The sequence below is a fragment of the Aricia agestis genome, chromosome 9 (genome assembly GCF_905147365.1).
Source record: "Aricia agestis chromosome 9, ilAriAges1.1, whole genome shotgun sequence".
NCBI classification, from domain to species: Eukaryota; Metazoa; Arthropoda; class Insecta; order Lepidoptera; family Lycaenidae; genus Aricia; species Aricia agestis.
The window spans coordinates 14,636,989-14,654,276 of NC_056414.1; the positions used below are offsets into that span (position 1 = coordinate 14,636,989).

Below are 17,288 nucleotides of genomic sequence, written 5' to 3' on the forward strand. Positions count from 1 at the left end.
TAATAGCAATGCATGTTGTAGCGTCCAGAGAATGTACAGAAACGTAGGCATATAAAATAATTTTATACTTAAGAACCTACAATGAAAATTGACCAAAAATTTTTTTTTTTTTACTTTACTAATCAACAGAAGCTTTAAAATTATTATTAACTAGATGTTCCGCGCGGCTACGCCCGCGTAATATAGAAATTTCACGGTAACTATACATTTTTCCGCAAAAAATTGCACAATATGTCCCTTCACGTGGTCTTTTCTTCATGGGTGCCAAATAACATAAAAATTGCTGGGTAGTTTTTAAGAAAATTAGCTGCTATTTCAAATAATTACCCCCTTTTTTGTGCACATTTTCCTTTATTTCCTCGATAAATGGGTTAACACTGAAATAATTTTTCAAATCCAACCAGTAGTTCCTGAGATTAGCGCGTTTAAACAAACAAACAAAAAACAAACTCTTCCGCTTTATAATATTAGTATAGATTGTTTACCTTGTACGTGGGTACCCTTAAAATATGCCTGATTAAAGAGATTGAATCACAAAGAAGATTCTGAGTTATTTATGTAACAGCATCCGTCTTTGTAATACTTGAGCACGTTATAAATCTCCCTCTCGAGTGCCGGCCACCAATTTTTATCCACAAAGGGAAATGTTCTAACAGGCTTTATTATAACAGATGTTGCCTGCAAAAAGTCTCAGGATCGTAATGAAAATCAATCATAATCATTATTCAGCTCAAAACATTAAAAACTTAAGCTAGATACACATTTACAGAGATAATTTCTAACTTTGTGTTAGGGTTCCGTACCTAAAGGGTTAAAACGGGATCCTATTATTAGTAATGGTCCCATTTTTCTTCAATGTCTGTCCGTATGTCTGTCTCCAGGCTGTATCTTAAGAATCGCTCATCGCTATAGCTAGATTTCTGAAATTTGCACAGATTATTTACTTCTCTTGCAGCTATAATAACAAATACTAAAAATATATAAAACAACAAATAAAATTAATATTTCCCATACAACAAACATGAATTTTTGGCCTTTTGCTCTATATTGTTAAATAGAGTAAAAGGCCAGCTATATTGATATATGTAAAAGGTAGGCACTTGAAAATAATATATTTTCAGAAAATCCTTAATTATATTTGTTATTTAATAACTTCTCGTGTGTGGATCGTCCCTTTACAGGACTTTAGAAACTTTGCTGATACTGCGGGGCATCCTGTCACAGGACTCGCTACAGCTGCAATCACCTTGTTTAGTTTTGCATATTTTGGCGTCTATCTAATAATAAAATTAAAATAAAATAAATATTTAAAGGTTTGTAATATTCCCATACAAAAACACAAATTTTGGCCTATTTTTGCTCTCTAACGGTACGGAACCTTCGTGCGCGAGTCCGGCTCGCACTTGGCCGATTTTTTAAATTATCTCATAAAACTTGACTAACGGCCTTGGTATATGTAGTTAAGTATAAAGTCTAGGTGTTACTGGAGAACTACCTCTATATAAAGATTATTAAAATGAGCAAAAAATACATATTATAATTTATATTTTATAAAATTTATTCATAAGCTTTAGTTCGTCGATAAATCTCACTTTATAACCCACTTGTGTTTATTCTTCTTATAAAGTAGTTCTATGGACCAGAACATGAGAATGATTCCGTAGAACGATGCCAAAATGTAGAAAACTGTGGGATAGTTCCCCGTCAAACCCAACACTGAATCTGAAACAAAGTTAAATTCACTCAGAATTGCATAACTTGAAAATGTATATTTCACGTGGGAGAGCCATGCTTCGGCACGAATGGGCCGGCTCGACCGGAGAAATACCACGTTCTCACAGAAAACCGGCGTGAAACAGCGCTTGCGCTGTGTTTCGCCGAGTGAGTGAGTTTACCGGAGGCCCAATCCCCTATCCTTTTTCCTTCCCTACCCTCCCCTATTTCCTTCCCTTCCCATCCCTACCGTCCCCTATTACCCTATTCCGTCTTAAAAGGCCGGCAACGCACCCGCAGCTCTTCTGATGCTGCGAGTGTCCATGGGCGACGGAAGTTGCTTTCCATCAGGTGACCCGTTTGCTCGTTTGCCCGTTATTTCAAAAATATATATATATACCTAGGTTACTTATTATATTTTAGTAGTTAGCATCTTGTGAAAAGCTGAGCTGTGTAATACTCGTAGTATAGAGGGTACGTAAGTTTTATCTATACGTATAATAAAACTGTAGAAATGACAATTCTGTACATTAATTGTTTTTGGGGGCTGTTACTACATCGCTATAGAAGCCAAAACTGTGGTTAGTTTTTTGTCTGTCTGTCTGTCTGTCTGTCTGTCTGTATGTTTATTCCAGCATCACACGAAAACTACTGATCCGATTTGAATGCGGTTTTCGCAGATATATTTGTCTTCTCCCAACTTAACATCTGGTGTACAAAAATTTTTCCCCCCACCTCTCCAAGGGGTCAAAAGAGGGGGTAAGATTTTGTACCAAACTGTTTTCTTTAACACGAAAACTAGTGATCCGACTTGAATACGTTTTTCGCAGATATATTTATCTTCTTATAACTAAACATCTGGTGTATAAATTTTTCCCCCCTCACCCCTCTAAGGGGACCAAAGAGGGGGTCAAATTTTGTATCAAACATTTTTCTTCAATGGACTAACTTCATATTATTAACTGTATTTTCCAATTTAACATCTGGTGTATAAAATTTTTCCCCTCACCCCTCTAAGGGGACAAAAGAGGGGGCAAGATTTTGTATAAATGTTTTTTCTTTAACACGAAAACTACTGATCCGATTTGAATACGGTTTTTGCAGATATATATGCCTTATTCAAACTTAGCATCTGAACCGCCCCAAACCCCCCCCCCCCCCCCCCCTCTGGTAATGTTGCTAAGCAAAATGGTGTTGCGTCGTTAGTGTTGAGTTTTAATTCTTATTCCTTAGGAACAAACTAAGTTATTAATTAATAGTGAAACATGTGAAACATACAGATTTCGAGTGTCATTTGATTAATATGAGGGAGGCTTTGCCTGGATATGGACAAACGGACAGGCTGATATTATATCTTTGTACTCGGGTTCCGTTTTTTACCATTTGAGTAAGGGACCATAAAAAGGAGAGAATTATCCTATATTATATAAAAATTATTATTATAGATTCTATTTTTAAACGACGCGCCATTAAAAAACACAACAGCGGAACTGGCAGGCATGGTACAAAGACAGGGGGATAAACCAGTCTCTCCTACACCGGTAGTCTACCCTCTCTCCTTCTCTATTCCTGATCGAAAATCCGTAAGAAGTAGACGCGAAAAAGTGCCCAACGCCGCTAAAAAAGTTTTCACGTCAAAAAGCGGTCAAAATACTAACCCATCACCGGAGTGAGGACAAAATTCGTTATCCCCGACATCAGCATGACTATTCCAAATGCTGCACTAAACTTCTCTACTCCCACAGCCTCAGCGACCACCAGTGGTGCTAGTAAGATAATACTGCATCTCGGTATACCCATCATTGTTAGGAAAATCAGCATTATTGTAGGATTATCCGACCACAGCATTCCTGAAATATTTCAGTATGACGAGACAAAAAGGTGTGAATTTGAAATAAGACTCATATAATATATTATATTTTTTCGAAATGTTTTAATAATTTAGCTAGATATCTATAAAGACATAAAATGATAATTTCCCGTACATTTTTTTGGGAAAGGACATAGGATACTTTTCCGGAAAAAAGTATCCTATGTCCTTTCCCGGGTATCTGTATACCAAATTTCAGCAAAATCGGTTCAGTGGTTTGGGCGTGAAAAAGTAATAGACAGACAGACAGACACACTTTCGCATATTTTATAATATAAGTAAAGAATGGAAAGGGTTCCGTCTCTCTTACCAGACTTACCAATTCGTGCAAATAACGCAATTACCAAGCCCGCTACATATAGTTCTCGTCTGCTAAACTTGTTTATCCAGTGGCTAGTCACCACGAATATTATTTTAGTTAAAAAGTCCCCGTATTCTTGCAGAGAAATTGCCCATGATATTTGAGTCTGAAAATATTACAAACAATTTTTACAGCATAAACGGTAAACCTTAGCAACCAGCCTTCTACAAAGGGAATTGGGAGTGCCCAATTCCCTTTGTATAAGGCTGATTGCTAAAGGGGGTGACAGACGTACGAGTAAGTACGCGGACTTAGGGCTCGACGATCTTAATCGCCTGTGTGTCAGCAAAGAGCCGCGAGCCGCGAGCCTGGGGGCATGGTTAATCCAGTGTGAGCGCTTCTCGTGTGTCACCGACGCGAGCCGAGTAAGTTCGCGAACTTAAAACCCGCGTACTTTAAGTTCGTACGTCTATCAGGCACTTAAGGTTTATGCCGTATACAAGCTAGTGAGCTTGTATATTAATTTGTATAGTGAACGCCGACGTAGGAATAAAGCTATAGGAATCCGAGGCCACAGATATGCAAATACACGTGAAACTAGGTGTTGCCCGCAACTTTGTGTCGACGTTATTCATTTATTACCCGAGGTACGCACATTTTTTCTGATCCTAAAACTGTTCTAATAGTTATGTCCACACTTTCATCTTCAATTTTCGTCATCAACTTTCATATTGGCGCATTCAATAATTGAATGCATGAAGGAACGTAACGCCATTTTTGTCATTTTTGAAGTTTTGGATACGATCAGAGGGCATGCGTCGCGGGCATGCCGCACGTTCGCTGTTGACTACACTATAACGCATGCCCTTGACGAACAGAAAAAGGCACAGTGTGGACAAAGCTATTGTCCTTTCTCGGAAAGGGCAATTTTGATTGATGGCAACACACTAACAAGCCTACACACTCCTAGCAAAACCAGTTTAGTAGACTCATTAAGTTGAAATTTCAGTGTAATTATCATACCGCGTTCCAGCGCATTTGCCTCAAGGCCCGTGGGAGCATGGTGATGAATGTGGCGTCAGCGAACCCCGCCAGCGCCAGCCCCAGGGGTGCGATTGACAGTAGAAACTTCTTTCTGATCATTATGTCCATGTAATCACCAAGAAATCTGTAAAATTGTAGAGTGATTAAATATCTAAGCTTGACACGAGATGGTGAAGAAAGACTTAATCTTTTGCCGTCGATATTAGTTGCCCGCAACTTACGTTAAAACGTTCATGCGGAGATCGTACGTTTTGTAAGAATAACAACTGTATCATGTCCTTCTATGTTATCTCAATATCAAAATTCGTCTAAATCGTTTCAGCAGGTTAATGGTCAACAGGAAACACTTTGCCATTATAATATTTACCTATAATATTATTAAGTATGGACAAGTGCAAAGTCATAGATTTTGTAACTAGAGGTTGTCCGCAATTCTGTTTTTCAAGTTTATATAATTTAAATAATTTCGCTGTGTTATTCACAGGATGTTTAATACTTTTCGTGCATAAAAACGTGTGTCCTTCTCTTACCTTATTCCTAAAGGGGTAACGGACAGACAAACAGACACGCAATTTTAATATTAGTATGGACAATGGATGGATTAGATAAAAAATGGAGAATTATAAACAGTGAATTTTTACCGACTTGTCAATCAGCTTTTTCCTCCAGTCTTTATTTGATTTCAATTTTCTCATTAATTCCCCTGTTTGGCTCATTTGTACTTCCTTATCATTTAATAATACTTTCAATTCTGAAAACATAAAAAAATACCATACGCTTAGTTTCTCGTCAGTTCAGTCTGGTGAGATTGACGCGAATTTGAACGTCTAACTAGTTGATTGTGTGCTTTTTAGCCATCAATCTGGCGTCAGTTTCAGACTGACGCCAGATTGATGACAAACTGCGTGTAACCCACGTCTAAAGGTAAGTTTTCACCGAAACCCTGAACTTGGCAATGCATAAAAGCAATACGATACTGAAATTACAAATAGCGTGACGCCAATTCCAAGCTTGCCGGGTTCCGCATTGCCTCTTCCCCTTTCCTTGTACCATCTAAGAAATTGGTTCCTATAGGCAGTTGACGGATCTGCATCATTTGGTCGGATTATGCCAATTCAATGTAAGTTGTGATCTGTCGGCTGGGTTTGACATAACTCGACCAAACTACGTGGGTCCGCCATATGCCTATGAATAAATTTCCTCGATGGTACATTGACCCTAAAGTCTAAACATCATTATATGGTATGAATAAATTATAACCAACCTATTTCTCTTGTTTCAGGTAAGTGAACCTTCTTTATGTGCATTGAAACCGGTTGCATCAGACAAGCTCCAAGAATGGTGTTCATAGTAACAGCAGATAAAAAAAGTATGGCGCCGTGTCCTCCGAATCTGTCCAGAGACCATCTTATAACTCTTGGAGACACTAGAGCAGTTATGGCTGTAAGTAAAATATTATTGGAATGAAATTCGAACAGGCTAGACGGAAAAAATTGAAAACGAAAGTTGTAACGACATTTTTTGTTTCTCTGTATGTCTCTCTCTCTCTCATAAAAAGCAACTTCGTTCCATCCGGGTAACCTCTCAAGTTTTATAATCTTTAATCTAATACCATTATATTATGAATACGTCGTCTTTATCTGACCCTTTGGAATGGTGATACGACAAAGGCAGCAAAGCTCGTATTATACATGAGATATTATTTATTAGCAATATTATAATAGTACGCAAGTAAAACTCGTGTCTATATTTACTGAATTTCACATCATCAAGCGTAAATTTCGCATGATGAATGAACGGGACGGAATAGTGTGTCATCGGTAATTTGAAATACATTGCGGGCGTAATCATGTTGAATTTACGCCGCGTAACTTCGGCCTAGAGTGTTTAGACACTTACAACGATGGTTCAGCGACCCAGAGTGGATCTTGGCTGGAAAGATTTGGCGTCACTTTTCGCTGTCTTGCGCGGTTTCTTGCCATTCTTTGACTTGAAGATCGGGAGATCATACTCCACGACATCTATCCACATCGGCCATCGCTTAACACCGGTATCGTGGGCAGACACAATAGATTTTCAATTGTTATGCGGCACGGCAGTGGCCGGCTGCCACTTGGGGATTGATAAGTTAATCTACTGTTTGCTATTTACGTTGTGGGTTTTCATACTTACCAGTTGTTATAGAATACACGATACTAACTGCTAATAATCTCCTTTTATCAAAGTATTGGATGATCACAGTGAAGCAAATGTTGAATAGTATTCCAGTTGTAAGGCCCTGAAATTAACAAAAACAATAAGGCTAAAATAACAAGTCGACATAACAAAAAAAATTGTGAAGCTGGTATTGTACATGAACTAGGTTATTGGTAATTTTAATGATTGTCTTTTGAATTTTTATGTGATGCTAATTAATGAAGTTTTTACATGTTATGGGTTTATGATACCTGAAATGAACACGTCATGGTTAAAGAATAAGATTATATAAGTATACTTAGCAATGTGACTACGTGACTAGTCAAGAAATTTACAGCAAAAAACATTTAATATTTTAAGCAAGTACTTCAATAGTACAATAATTGAATATACCTGTATCACTCCTTGAGTAATAAACAAAAGCGCCGTATTTTCAATAAACTTGGCAGTCACTTGCCCGCAACTCAGTACCGTCGCGGCCAGCAGCGCCAACTTTCTGATTGACATCAGTTTTAGAAGAGAGCTTGTCGTGAAACCTGAATTTTTTTTCAATTGGACGGCGTTATGTAATCACAGATTAAGCGACACTTGAGAGAATTCGAGAAAATAAGCTTCAAAGATTTTAAACTTAAAATTGTCGCTGTGAGCTTATTATTTATGTTACGTTTATGATTTTTTTACTGTAAATTAAGATGTAAATAAAGTTTAGATAAATATAGAATATATTACTGTGTAGAATATACTTTAAAAGATATAGCCATTTTTCCGCTTAATTCGTTAATGTTTTATAGCTATATTCAGATAAATTAAATTTGTCAATAACATACTATACGACATTATTGTCGTTTGATTCTTTAATACGATTTATTTCGGGTGAAATAAAGTGCAATAAAATATTAAATCCAAATATTATAATGAAAATTTCTCAAATTAAACAAAAATTATACAGTTTTTCTAAGATGATAGTGTATGTCTTTAATGATTACGAAAATACACATAAATTTGAATGGTTTTTATAGTCAAATACCACTAAATAACATAATTATTTGCTTGTCTCGCTATCCTTTATGAAACTAACATAAATGCGAAAGTGTGTCAGTGTGTCTATTTGTTACCTCTTCACGCCCAAACCGCTGAAATTTGGCATGAGGATACTTTGAGACCCGGAAAAGGAAGTAGCATACTTTTTGTCCCAAAACTTTCCCGAGACTCAAAGTATCTCCATACCAAATTTCAGCAAAATTGGTTCAGCGGTTTGGCTGTGAAGAGGTAACAGACAGACAGACAGACAGTATTTAAAGACCCCTCTCCACGTTGCTCTATGATGGATAACCTCATTGTCTCCAAGACTGCGGAGCTGCTTATTTACCATCGTAGAAATTGGTAATAGAATGATAATCTTAACTTTTTATGACTTTAATCTTTAATAAACTCGGTTCTCATCGATTCTGCAAAATACGATATCGCTCTTAGACTAGAAACATTTGCCACTTCATTGTCGATCGCGGTTGGTTGCGATGCGATGCGTGCGATGAAATATTTAGTTTTTAGTTAGTACAAGTTTTTGACAATGGGTCAAGAGGTCAATTTGACTTTGTGCCGTATATAAACTAACCTGATATAGCAAAGATAACTGGAGTAAGTTTATCCAATGAAGCGATGGCTGAAGCGTCCATATTCACTTGCACATAAAGATCCTTGTATAATACACTATGGTGCTTGGTGAAGGTTTCAAATATTACCTGGAACATACTTAGTTATGTACTATGATCACTCGAATTTCGAAAAAAAAAAAACGAGAGAAATAACAAGATATAATTACATTTTTATCAAAAGTAAATTATCGTAAGTGAATTTTACGAGACGCTCCCCCTACGGAGATGCCGTAATTTACCGTTTTTAGAGTCTTATTAACTCATAATTTGAAAGCTACAAAATTAACAATAAAAATACAGCAATAATCTTCATCATATGAAAATTCCTTTCTTCGTTATTAATTTCCTATTTTTGTTTATTATACTCATGATATCAGCTTCCAAAGTAATAATACCAATATAATTAAATTCAAGCATACATTCAGTATCTCCCTAGTATTTACAAATTACGTTTATTTGAAACACACGCCAATAGCTATATATTAACTACATATTTATTAAATATAAATCATTAACTACATATTTGGCATTTGAATTTTTTAGGTCAATTTTGAACTAAGATAGGATTAAATATTAAGAAGGATAAAGTAGGATTTTGGTGCGATCTCGGCAACACGGCAAATGTATGGTCAAGGTCGTTTGCTCAGGGGATGGCCTTAACCAGAACATGTAAATAGTATCACATTAATCCAACTGGTTGTAAAAATAGAGAAAGACGACAAGCTCTACATTTTATAAAATTTAAAAAGCCTATAAAAGTACTATCAGAGAAGTGTCAGATGGGGGACCTACGTAGTTTGGTCGCGTTACGTCAAACCCAGCCGACAGATCACAGTTAACATTGAATTGGCATGATCCGACCAAAAGGACGTTGGTCTGTCTGCGTAGGAATCAATTTCCTCGATGGTACATGATTTTTTTTTATTGATCAACTTTTACATTGTATAATTTTAAGTTACAATGGTAAACTTTATTTTAAAAAGATCAATTTTTTTCTCACTTTTTTGGTAAAAAGTGGGACCCCGTGCGAGTTTCTTACGCCTGTTCTTCTCGCCTGGATAGTTCCCGAACCGGTGGTAGGCACCAGTAGTATCAACATTCTGAAAGCATTTGTTACAAATCTATTCGAAAATAAAACAATTTTTATTTATTTATTTTATTTATTTAATACATTACTGCAACACAATTGTCGGCAACGCACCTGCAATTACTCATTTGATGTTGCGAGTGCTTATAGGCGATGGTAGTCGCTTTCCATCAGGTGACTTTGCTCGCTAGCCCCGTATTTAAAAAAAAGTGCATCTGCTTTAAATGTATAGGATATTATCTTACCAAATGAATAACAACAGCCACCACAATCATATAGCCCCAACCGCCGTCAGGCGCCTCCAAAACTCTTTTAGATTTCCCATTATTCATTGTACACTAACTCTGCACAGTACTGTGTCGGTAATAATGATGTTCTTGTCGTTTATCTCAATACGTATTTGTACAATAGTATCTCGGTATAATATACTTTGAGTAAACACTAAACAGTATAAAGATTTGTAGAGTGGCTTGGATGTATATTACGAATAATAAAAACTAAGGAATCGTAACTCCCATACTATTACCGTTTTAAATTTGGTTCCTTTTGATCTGTCATGTAACGTCAGCCTAGTACCGCTCAAGGTCACCTAAATATTGCAAATGTATTGAAATGTGTACCTTTTTTTTTATGAAATAAGGGGGCAAACGAGCAAACGGGTCACCTGATGGAAAGCAACTTCCATCGCCCATGGACACTCGCAGCGTCAGAAGAGCTGCAAGTGCGTTGCCGACCTTTTAAGAGGGAATAGGGTAATAGGGGAGGGTAGGGAAGGGAATAGGGTAGGGCTTAGGGGATTGGGCCTCCGGTAAACTCACTCACTCGGCGAAACACAGCGCAAGCGCTGTTTCATGCCGGTTTTCTGTGAGAACGTGGTATTTATCCGGTCGAGCCGGCCCATTCGTGCCGAAGCATGGCTCTCCCACGTACCTGGTACACTGTTTGATAAGTATTGTGGAGCATGTTTTTTGACGGAGTTACTTTTTTCTTAGTTTTTATTATTCGTAGATTGTTTATTACAGAAACGTAGAGAAATGATTGTTGTTTCAGCACTTCCTGATACCTACTCACTACTTCAAACATAACTCTATGAATCAATTTCTCCGATATACAGAATGTCACAAAACTAAGTGATAATACTTGACCTTGATAATACTTTGACGACCTCTGTGGCTCAGTGGTGAGCGCGTCGGTAGCTCAAGCCGGGAGTTGCGGGTTCGAATCCCGCCGACGGAACAAAAAGTTTTCAATGTTCCCGGGTCTGGATGTGTATTAAATATGTGTATGATATAATAAAAATCTTAAATATATGTATAGTATAAAATTATTAAATATATTTCCGTTGTCTGGTACCTGTAACACAAGTCCTTTAGGTACTTAGCACGGAGCCAGACTGACGTGGTGTGAAGCGTCAATAGATATTATTATTATACTTTAGGGTGTGTATGAGTCTCGTGTATAGAGTTTACTGTAAAAGTATCAGCGCTGAAAACGGATTTTTTTTTCACTTTTGTATGGGAAAACTCGTGACGCTGGGGCGCTTGCCCATACAAGTCTCTCAGCACTGCTACTTTCACAGTGAAATCTCTACAGGGAATACGTACACACCCTAAAGTATTATCACTTAGTTTTGTTACACCCTGTATTGAAAAATATCTTCTGTTTTGCAATTCATAAAAGTCTGAAAGGTTCACTTTGGCTTAAGTGATATTCGCGTAAAATATGTCATTATGGGTTACCCATTATTAAAACTACCCTTGTTAAGGCGTGTCACGCCATTAGCAATAGCCGCACGCCTTTGTTTGTCCCAATTCATTATTACTGCATGTTTACTCTAACTTGGTGGCTATGCACTTTTAGAGTTCCGTAACTAATAGGGCCAAAACGGACCCTTTTATTGAGAGAGAATGCTGGCTTACTATCTATGAGTCCTTCTGTTCGCCAGGATGTGTCAAGTAAAAATGATTTTAGGGCCTTTTTACACTGGCAATTTGAAAGCGACGCGACTGCGCAGCGCACACGCCGCGATGACGCCGCGATTGCGCGGCGTGCGCGCAGATTGCCTTCGGTGTTTTGGACACTCAGCAGCAAAATGTATTCTTCACTCCCTAGACGAGTCTACTATATATAATAATAATCTGTGTAGACGAGTGTACAAAATGGCGTCCACGCCACGCCGCGACGACGCTGCGCAGTCGCGTCGCTTTCAATTAGCTCGCTAATCGCCAGTGTGATAAGGCACTTACAATCTTAACCAATTATTTAAGATTGAGTTTTATCAACAATATTATGGTATTTTAATTTTTAATATCGAATGTTCAAAGACTATTTTAAAACGATATCTGGTTTCTAAAATGTTACCCTTAAATATTGTGACCCAAACATAATCAACATCGCGAATAATTAAAACATTTTCCCGCTTAAAAATGTCGGACTTTTCCAGTCGGTTGCCCTTCAGACCGTTACAAAAGATGAACTTAATTTTTCTCTGTCAACGTTCAACGGGTTAATTACTTCTCTCGCAACATTAACATTTTATTTCAGTTATGGCGGAACGAAAAATCATGCGTTACAGCAGATTTTATGTAACCTAAATGATAAGTAAATGACCCAAGTTTACTATTAGTAAAAAAGTAACGAACTAAAACAAAGATTTTCTTAGCAAAAAATATAATTTTACAAAAAAAAACAAATAAAGGATATTATGGGCGAAAAAATTGTAGACGACAAGTCTTAAAAAATAAATTAAGTTTTTCCAAGACACAAAGGCCATAGCAATTTGATGATACAGCCTGAAACGTTGGCGTGCGCCAAAGCCGTTTCCATACTTTTTATGTTGTTTAGCGGTGGGGAACCCATGGGGTTGGATCGTGGGGCAGTGGTGGCGTACCACCAGAGCAGCCCCGACGTGCGTGTCGGTTTCGCGAACATTCCATACCGTTTAAAAAAAAACGTTCCATTTTGGAAAGTGCGTGTTTTTGTGATTCTAAATTAAAATACAGATTAAATTTAGCTTACCGCTAAAATATTACTAGATTTTATGAATCGTTTACGGCGTGGTCGTTTTAAATAAATTTCAAAGTAAATTTCAAGATCAAAGAGATAACAGTCGAATGTAATAAAGTTAACCTTAGCAATATGCAGTAAATAAAGAAAAATAATGTTTAAAATTTTGTTACTTGAAGACCAAATAACTATAAAATTATAAAGGTTATTATGATATTCAATATTTGAGTCTTATAAAAGAAAATTTGTAACTTCTCAAGAAAGCATTAAAATATATCTTCAGATGCAGTTGATACATAAATATTTTACTGCCGAATCTATTTTCTTACGAAATCCAATCTTACATTTCGAAATCGTACCGCTACGAATTCGAGAAAGAAATTTTCTAGAATATTACATATTCAGATTTCTATGTTACAGGCGGATTTTTGCCAAATAAACGTTCACAGTCGGGTGCGTCCGAATTACTTATTTTGGGCTTATCCTTTGATGAATAAGTTACGCAACCACATTCGGTAATCTCTGAGAAGGGTTTGAAATAATATTTCTCGGTGTAATGTAGCGTCATAATTCCAACGTAATATTTTAGTAAAATGAACCCAAATTTAACCTGTATTAAGTCATCGCAACATTAGATTTCGTAAGATAATAAAATACAAGATGATTAAAATTATAGTGGCTGTTTTACTAGATAGGATATAATTAAACTTGGGTAATACATGACTTGTAAGAGATTTGATTCAAAATTATATCTCTTTTAACTTAATAATAGAACTTGATAATCTGTGTAAAAACTACACCGTTGAATTTCATTTGCCTTAATGAGTGGACAATTTTAAATACAACATTGTGTCTGTGTAAATATATTTTTATTATTGAATGTTGAGTGACATGTGAGTGAAAGTGAACCACAATGTTCAGCAGCGGCGACACTCCGCTGATGACCCCGGATGGGTACAGCACCATATCGCAAGGTAAAATATTCAAACTCAACGCTCCACATAAATTCTCTTTAATAATATACTCGATTAACGTAGGCTTTTAACATAACGGTAGGGTACAATATTCTGTGATTAGTGATTAATGAGTATGATTGCTTTTTTGAGCTGTTTAATGTTAGACAATCATCTTTATTTTATCTCTATGTAATATGTATGTAAGATACATATTGTGTGAATGTGTGACAAATATAGTAGTTTTTACTTAAAACAAAATATGCCATACACTATATAATATAATATAATGTCTGGCTTACGCGCAATAACTTTGCACTTTTATACGTGGGAGAGCCATTCTTCGGCACGTATGGGCCGGCTCGACCGGAGAAATACCACGTTCTCACAGAAAACCGGCGTGAAACAGCGCTTGCGCTGTGTTTCGCCGAGTGAGTGAGTTTACCGGAGGCCCAATCCCCTACCCTATTCCCTTCCCTACCCTCCCCTATTCCCTTCCCTTCCCATCCTTACTTCTTACTGTTCCCTCTTAAAAGGCCGGCAACGCACTTGCAGCTCTTCTGATGCTGCGAGTGTCCATGGGCGACGGAAGTTGCTTTCCATCAGGTGACCCGTTAGCTCGTTTGCCCCCTTATTTCATAAAAAAAAAGAAATAGCTGGTCCACGAACTTGCGGGCAACATCCATATACTAATATTATAAATGTGAAATTGTGTCTGTCCATCTATCTGTTGCCTCTTCACGCTCAAACCGCTGAACCGATTTTGCTGAAATTTAGCATGGATATACTTTCAGTCCCGGGAAAGGACATAGGATACTTTTTATCTCGGAAATGTACGATCCCCGCGCGAATCGAAAAAATAAACGAATTTTGGCGCAACAGAGTTATGGGCATCATCTAGTGTAAAATAAAATATTATCACATTATTCACAACAAAAAAGTTTCGTGCAGCAATTATCTCTTTATATAATATAAAATTCTCGTGTTCACATGTTAGGCCGCGTACTCCTCCGAAACGGTTTTACTGATTTTAACCAAATTTTATATGCATATTCAGTGGGTCTGAGAATCGGCTACTGGGTACTTTTTATATTGATAAGTGCATTTGTTGACTAAATAATAGTAAATTATTACAACCCGAGACTGACGGCGACCATTGTTTGTGCGACGGGATAGCGATGGACGTTGCCATGGTGACATACTTATTTATTCACTTCAATAAAATAATACGGGCGAAATACTTTTTTTTTATGAAATAAGGGGGCAAACGAGCAAACGGGTCACCTGATGGAAAGCAACTTCCGTCGCCCATGGACACTCGCAGCATCAGAAGAGCTGCAGGTGCGTTGCCGGCCTTTGAAGAGGGAATAGGGTAATAGGGGAGGGTAGGGATGGGAAGGGAAGGGAATAGGGGAGGGTAGGAAAGGGAATAGGGTAGGGGATTGGGCCTCCGGTAAACTCACTCACTCGGCGAAACACAGCGCAAGCGCTGTTTCACGCCGGTTTTCTGTGAGAACGTGGTATTTCTCCGGTCGAGCCGGCCCATTCGTGCCGAAGCATGGCTCTCCCACGTTTTAGCTAGAACCTAGAACGCTAGAACCTCTTTATATATGGCAAAGAAACGTTTGCCGGGACAGCTAGGTTATTAGGTAAAGCAAATCTCCGAAATGTTGTTAATCCTCATGTCGGTATTGTCATTACTACAACTTACGCTCTACTGAACACTGTAGCTCGTCACAGGTGGAATATTACATCCGGAATTTAACTGGATCCTGTTTAAGACAAAGTAACAAACGTAATAATATGTACGCTTCCCGCTAAACGACATCGTTTGTACAATTTTGAAGCTTGATTGTATATAAATTGCTCTATAAAATATTCTGGGTATTAAATGTTTTATAGGACTTCGTAAACGCAAAATTTATTCCCGCTAGAACCTCTTTACAATATAAATACTACTGTGTATCGGTGCCACATTTAATCAAAAGTAGAACACAGTAATTAAATGAACCTACTTTATTCAAAAATAATAATTAAGAACGGTAGTAGCTAGGAAGTTGTAATTTTCACAGACCGTGTTGCCGCTATTACAACAAATACTAAAAACAAAATAAAATGATTATTTATGGGGGGCTCCCATAAAAAAAAACATTTTTTTGGCCTTTTTTGCTCGTAATCTATAATGGCAACAGGTTGGTACTTGAAATATTCAGGAAGTCCTTATTTTTTTGTAATTTAATATTTAATAATAAAATTAGAATAAATAATTAAGGGGGGCTATCATACAAAAACACAATTTTTTCGCTATAAAACGGTACGGAACCCTTCATGCGCGAGTCTGACTCGCACTTGGCCGTTTATTTTATTCTTATTGAAAGTGTATACTTACAAAGGTTCTGACTTCAACCACAAAAAATAAAATATATTCGTAGAGGTCTACGGTCGTAGCAGACTGCGCTACGAACAGCACAGAAAAACGGCAGCGGATGCAGTGAATGTTTCATGCGGATACTGTGTATGTATTCAACTACGACGAAGGCAAATTAATTTTAAAGTGGATTCCTAAACCGATGGACGGCTAAAAAATTTCTAAGTTTGGTAGGAACTAGGAACACTTCGGGCTGGGTACCTTATTCTTTTCTGACAAGTTTCTGACAGCAAAAATGATCACGAGTCATGGACATGTAAAAAAAATCTGTCCCGCGCCTAAACTTTCGCTAATCATGTCGATTATTATTAGTCCTACTGGGATACAAAAGTAAAGGAAGAGGGAGTGAAATTGCTATGTACCGGATGTCCAGGTTTCAAGGTCACTGTCACCAAAACCTGTACGTTTACTTGTATGCAATCTGGGGGGGAGTGTGGCGTGCGAGCGCGGCCGTGAGGGAGCCATTAGCTACCTCCACACAAGGTCGTGTATTCACATAATCACGTAATTGCAACGGACCTCTTATACTACGTAAAAGCATCAAGATCATCATCAGGGCGAGCGAAGCAACACAACCTGAACACTTTTGTGGTACACTATCACACCTTTTTACTTCCAAGTTTGGTTAGAACGATTGTTCTAACCAAACTTGGAAATAAATAGGTGTGATCATCTTATTTGTCAGACAATCAGGTGATCAGCCTGCATGATTGTGCAGGCTGATCATCTGATTGTCTGACAAATAAGATGATCCATGCGTCGGATGGGCAAATAAAAAGTCGGTCCTGCGCCTGATCTCTCACCAGTCGTGTTGGTCTTACGTTCCACTAGACTATGAGAGTGAAAGGAATAGAGAGTGCTCTTGTGTACTGCGCATACACTTGGGCACTATAAAACTACTCCTGCGTAACAGACCCGGTTTCAATGAAACTGGCCACCGTCACCGAAACCGGTGTGGGGAGTATTATTAATTAGTATTAAAATATAAAAAAACTGCCTTTAAGATTATTATCGCGATGTGAGCCCTAACAAAGC

General features: G+C 37.6%; 2 protein-coding genes across 7 annotated transcripts in view; one reads left to right on the forward strand and one right to left on the reverse strand.

The window, feature by feature from the left end:
- The window catches only part of LOC121730070 (solute carrier family 12 member 4), a 371,671-nt gene that overhangs the window by 153,580 nt on the left and 200,803 nt on the right, over positions 1-17,288 (forward strand). The gene's annotated exons all lie outside the window — the stretch shown is intronic.
- LOC121730079 (monocarboxylate transporter 12-like) lies at positions 1,541-10,240 on the reverse strand. The gene is made up of 10 exons (XM_042118913.1): positions 10,112-10,240; positions 8,740-8,866; positions 7,518-7,660; positions 7,101-7,206; positions 6,193-6,369; positions 5,574-5,679; positions 4,908-5,052; positions 3,903-4,050; positions 3,372-3,563; positions 1,541-1,722 (listed from the first exon to the last, which is right to left on the reverse strand). Exons 1-10 carry the CDS (start codon positions 10,196-10,198, stop codon positions 1,589-1,591), a joined length of 1,365 nt encoding a protein of 454 aa, XP_041974847.1. The 5' UTR covers positions 10,199-10,240; the 3' UTR covers positions 1,541-1,588.